This window comes from Octopus bimaculoides, chromosome 23, assembly GCF_046866305.1.
Source record: "Octopus bimaculoides isolate indiv1 chromosome 23, ASM4686630v1, whole genome shotgun sequence".
Classification (NCBI taxonomy): domain Eukaryota; kingdom Metazoa; phylum Mollusca; class Cephalopoda; order Octopoda; family Octopodidae; genus Octopus; species Octopus bimaculoides.
The window spans coordinates 31,643,208-31,648,207 of NC_142950.1; the positions used below are offsets into that span (position 1 = coordinate 31,643,208).

Sequence of the window (5,000 nt, forward strand, 5' to 3'; positions counted from 1 at the left end):
TATATATATATATATATATGTATATATATGTGGATATATATATATATATATATATATATATATATATATATAAACATATATATGTTATATATATAAACATACATACACACATATTTATATACAGATGTAAACATTTAGATTTTTTATGTCTATAAATATATATATATATATATATATATATATATATATATATATATGTATGTATGTATATATGTATGCATGAATGTGTCTGTGTGTGTATATATGTGTGTGTATGTTATATACATAGATATGTATGTATATATATATATATATGCATATATATGAGACAATACACACACACAGACACAAACACGCATATATAAATATATATACAGGATTTATATGAAGAAATTATATAAATATAATAAATATATAAACAATCTGCGTCTTTTGGTTGTGCCTGTATTTGACATGGGTATTGACTCGAATGTATATTCTCAAACGTTTGAGAAACCAGATTTTTTCCAGATTACTTTTGGTTCGTGTGAATTCATTCCCCAAGGGGAAACCAGGAATCTGTTAACTCTTGGAAAGAAAACGGTTTCAGAACAAGCAATTAAGAAAATGCCTTTGCACAGATGTGGGCTAAATTGGAATAAGGGTTTTATGTACATAGAATGTTGAATTCACTTCTGGGTGCATTGTAGGGGTGTACTCATTAAGTATATTATTGGTGATGGCATTGTGGTTGATGTTGTTGTTGTGGTAGTTGCCGTTATTTGGTTCCAGGTGATTTTGTGGTATAAATATTGATTTCAAATTTTGGCACAGGGCCAGCAATTTCGGTGGTGGTGGTCACGTCGATTACATCGATCCCAGTGCTCAGTGGCACTCACTTTATCAACCCTGATATGTGATGTGGTGTGCCGTGCACCTGTTCAGGCAACGTTGATTTGATGGAGGGAGTGAACTAATGCACGGCACATACATTTGATCTCCATAAACAAATCATTTGTGCGGTTCATTCGGCAAAAAACAGAACACTCGTATGTCATCTTTGAGAGTTCATCATATGTATGTGTGTGTGTGTGTGTGTGTGTGTGTGTGTGTGTGTGTATGTGTGTATATAAACTGAAGTGTACAGTATCATATGTCCATTATGGCTGATCTTACAGATCCGTTTCACACTAGGGGCTCAACGGAGTGTTAGATAACAGTCCGATTATGTAACCCTGTGCTCATCAGAGGTAGCTGTGATAGAATGAAACATAATGTGATTTCAGCATACATATATATATATACATATGTGATTTTATTCCATTGAACCTCCTCAGTAGGAAGCACTGGTCACCTCATACCAGTTAGGTCTCGCTGCTACAATATATAGAACTTCAACATCTTTTCAGACACTGATGTTGCAAATAGCCAGCAGGCTTATTAAAAATTAACTATTAGAAATGGAAGCTGTATTAATACCAAAAGGCAGTCTTACTATCCAACTTAACATGGATGCCCTGTTAGAACACCAAATACTGCATTATTAGCTTTGAAAGATCCTCTTGTTTAGAATTAATAGAATCAGAAAAGCAATGGGAAGCAAACTTCTTAACCGTTCACCCACAAAGAGAAAACACTGACATAAAAAAACACATCTTTTGTGTTTGAAATTTTTTTCCTAAATATTTATATTCTGGAATGTATGAATGTGTGTATGAGTGGTTAAGTGGACGGATGGTTAATTTCTTTCTCCTTTTTTTTTCTTTCTTTCTGTTTCATATTGGAACAAGTTGGTTTACTTGTATAAATTTCCTAAAGAAAATTTGTTAAGGTAAACACGACTCTAGAAGCAATTAACAACAGCTCCGTTGGGACTGGTGTTAATTGGTGAGAAGGATTTTGAATGATTAACTAGCGGAATATCAAGGTGGATTGTGGAGTCCTGAGGGATTTCAGAGATGCTGGTAGGAGAACGGTAATTTAAAATAATGTGGGATAAACACTCAATGGCAGGTGATAATCGCGAGTTTGTTGGAAATAAATATTAATGTACAGGTGATTACATTAATATTTTCAACCTCTCCATCACCACCACATACCATATCCCTGTGTAATTTATTACACGGGGATGTGGTATGTGGTGGCAGGGAGATTGATTTTCTTATCCGAAAATTTAATAAACACAACCGCCCACTACCACCATCACAATCATCACCAACATCATAACCTAATGAGAAAACTTGCTAGAAATAGCTGCCAAATGTCCTTCAATTCACACCTTGCCATGCATTAAACATATGTATTAAACATAGGAGATCAAGACCCTGTAAGGAAAATTTGGTTTATGGCTATGCTTAAGGCATTATGGTTAGGGTTAAGAGTTAAGGCTTGCAATCTAAAATTAAAGATACATGGAAAGGGGAAATATTTGGATAAAAAGGTCGCGAGTTCAATTCCTGGCAGCATATTGTGTCCTTGAGCAAGACAGTTTATTTCACTTTGCTCCTGTCAACTCAGCTGGCAAAAATGAGTTGTACATGTATTTTAAAGGGAAAGCCTGGTCACATCCTGTATCATTCTGAATCTCCCTGAGAACTGCATTCTGGGTATGCATGTATGTGGAGTACTCAGCCACTTGCATGTTAATTTCATGAGCAGGCTGTTCTGTTCATTGAATCAATGGGAACCCTTGTCATCATAACTGATGGAGTGCCAGTTAAAATCCTAGTAAATAATGGCTTCAAATTTTGGCACAGGGTCAGCAGCTTTTGAGGGGAGGGGGAAGTCGATTACATCATCTCCAGTATTTGACTGGTACTTTATTTTATCGACCCCCAAAAGAATGAAAAGCAATGTCAACCTCGGTGGAATTTGAACTCAGAATATCTAAAGACTAAACAATGACAACAAAGTCAAGCCCTATTCTGTTTTTAATATGGTAAGGCATATTTTGAGAGGGATTAGGTTGCTATTTATTTTTTTTTTGCAGGTTGAATGGTAATGTAAAGGTTCTGTTGTTAGGCTGTCCACAAACCTTTTCTGAGAGTGGAGCAGCATTGATTCAGTCAGGAGCTAGGATGTTTCTTAGATGTTCTTTTTTTTTGTCTTTTACTGTCCCTTCTGCTTGAGTTATGAAAACATTATTCCCTTGGGTCAGTCAGTTAATTCACTTTAGTCCCCAGCTAATGAAATCAGTGGCCCTGTCAGATCCTATCAAGGTTTAACTTGAAAGAATTCAAAAGTGATGACGAGGAGAAGGAAGAGGAGGGTGATGGCTGGGAGGAGTTTCCACAACATCTGTTGGGAGTTTGTTCCAGATATCTAACAACCTGAATCTAAAGAAATAAACTTATAAATGCTGCAACTTCCACTTTTGTGTTTTGGGGATTTGAACCCCCAACTATGGTATTACCAGTTTACTGTCATGAATGACAATCAGGCCTTTCACAATACCCTTAAAGCCAGATACTTTTCAGCATCCCCTTGCATCATCATCATCATCGTCGTTTAACGTCCGCTTTCCATGCTAGCATGGGTTGGACGATATGACTGAGGACTGGTGAAACCGGATGGCAACACCAGGCTCCAAGCTGATTTGGCAGTTTCTACAGCTGGATGCCCTTCCTAACTATATATACACACAAGGGAGTGCCAGAATGTTCCTGGCTTTAAGAGTATCACGCAGGACCTAGTTGGAAGCCCAACTTTCCAAGTTCTTTTACAAAGCATAGAAAACCTGAAGGACTGCTGCAGTAAGTGTGTGAATCTGAGACGGGAATATGCTGAATAAGATCGTTAGAATACCAGATAAAATGCTTAGTGGCATTTCTTCCATCATTACATCTGTAGTGACACCTAATACCAGTCGCCATTTTGGGAAGTTCGTCCACGTATGCGCAGGGACATGTCTTCCGGAAGGCATGCAGGAAGTCCCTCATGCGCATGCATGGTCATCCTATATCAAAGCGTTCCTGCCTTTTCTCGACCTCTTAGCGCCACAGCTTCGAAGACACGAGGTCACTAAGAGCCACTCCGTCAACTCTACCTTTGAGTCAACGCAAACTACTTTGGAGGCTGAAGAATGACTTAATCATCCAGCATCGACACCGATGCTGTCTTCACACCAACCATAAAGGGCGACCTGGCAATTCCGTTACCTGAGATGTAGGCTGAGCACCTCATAATAAACATTTGTTATGCTGTTATTCAATTTATCCAGTGTCTTTGTTTTTATTGAAGAGAATTGATTTGTACGGGATAGGGTTACCCAATGATGGTGGCCCTATCGCCTGCACATCCATACCACACAGCCACAACTGTGCATATTCTACTATAACACAACCTCAATGGTAGGTCAGAGGTAGATCAGGATTATCATCATCGTCATCATCATCATCGTCATCATCATCATTGTCGTTTAACGTCCACTTTCCATGCTAGCATATGTTGGACGATTTGACTGAGGACTGGTGGACCAGGAGGTGACACCAGGCTCCAATCTGATTTGGCAGAGTTTCTACAGCTGGATGCCCTTTTGGTATTAATACTGCTTCTGTTGTAAGTAATTATTAAAAGAAATAAAAAAACTGTAGGTGATTATAGTGACTTACCTGTAGTGGATATCTGTAGACTGTAAGTCTTCTTGGCCTTTTATCCAACCCTTCACATAAATATCACTCATTTTTTCACCAGTGAAAAAAGCATCGTCTTCCAGTACCACGTCGTCTGTGTTCCAGATAACGCATCGAAGTTCATAACTGGTAGAAGAAAAAGAAAAAAATTTTTTTTAAATACAAATATTTAGAGAGAAAAAATTAAAGATATAAGGAAAATTAAGCAAACGGAAAATGTCTCTTGTCTGTATGTCTGTATGTGTGTGTGTGTGTGTGTGTGTGTGTCTTTTAATTTTTTAATCATTGGATTGAGGCCGTATAGGGGAACTGACTGGAAGAGTTTTAGTCAAATGAATCAACCTCTAATCCTCTACTTTGTTAAGCCTAGTACTTATTCTATTGGTCTCTTTTGCTGAACTGCCAGGTTAC

At 37.7% G+C, this 5,000-nt stretch overlaps 1 protein-coding gene across 15 annotated transcripts in view; it reads right to left on the bottom strand.

Moving 5' to 3' along the window:
• LOC106870412 (otoferlin) overlaps positions 1–5,000 on the bottom strand; it is a 532,367-nt gene that overhangs the window by 90,620 nt on the left and 436,747 nt on the right. For all 15 annotated transcript variants that reach the window (XM_089340507.1, XM_089340505.1, XM_089340502.1 and 12 more), the window contains one exon: positions 4,569–4,715. In XM_089340507.1, the coding sequence (XP_089196633.1) occupies positions 4,569–4,715 (147 nt within the window). The remainder of the gene's footprint in view (positions 1–4,568; positions 4,716–5,000) is intronic.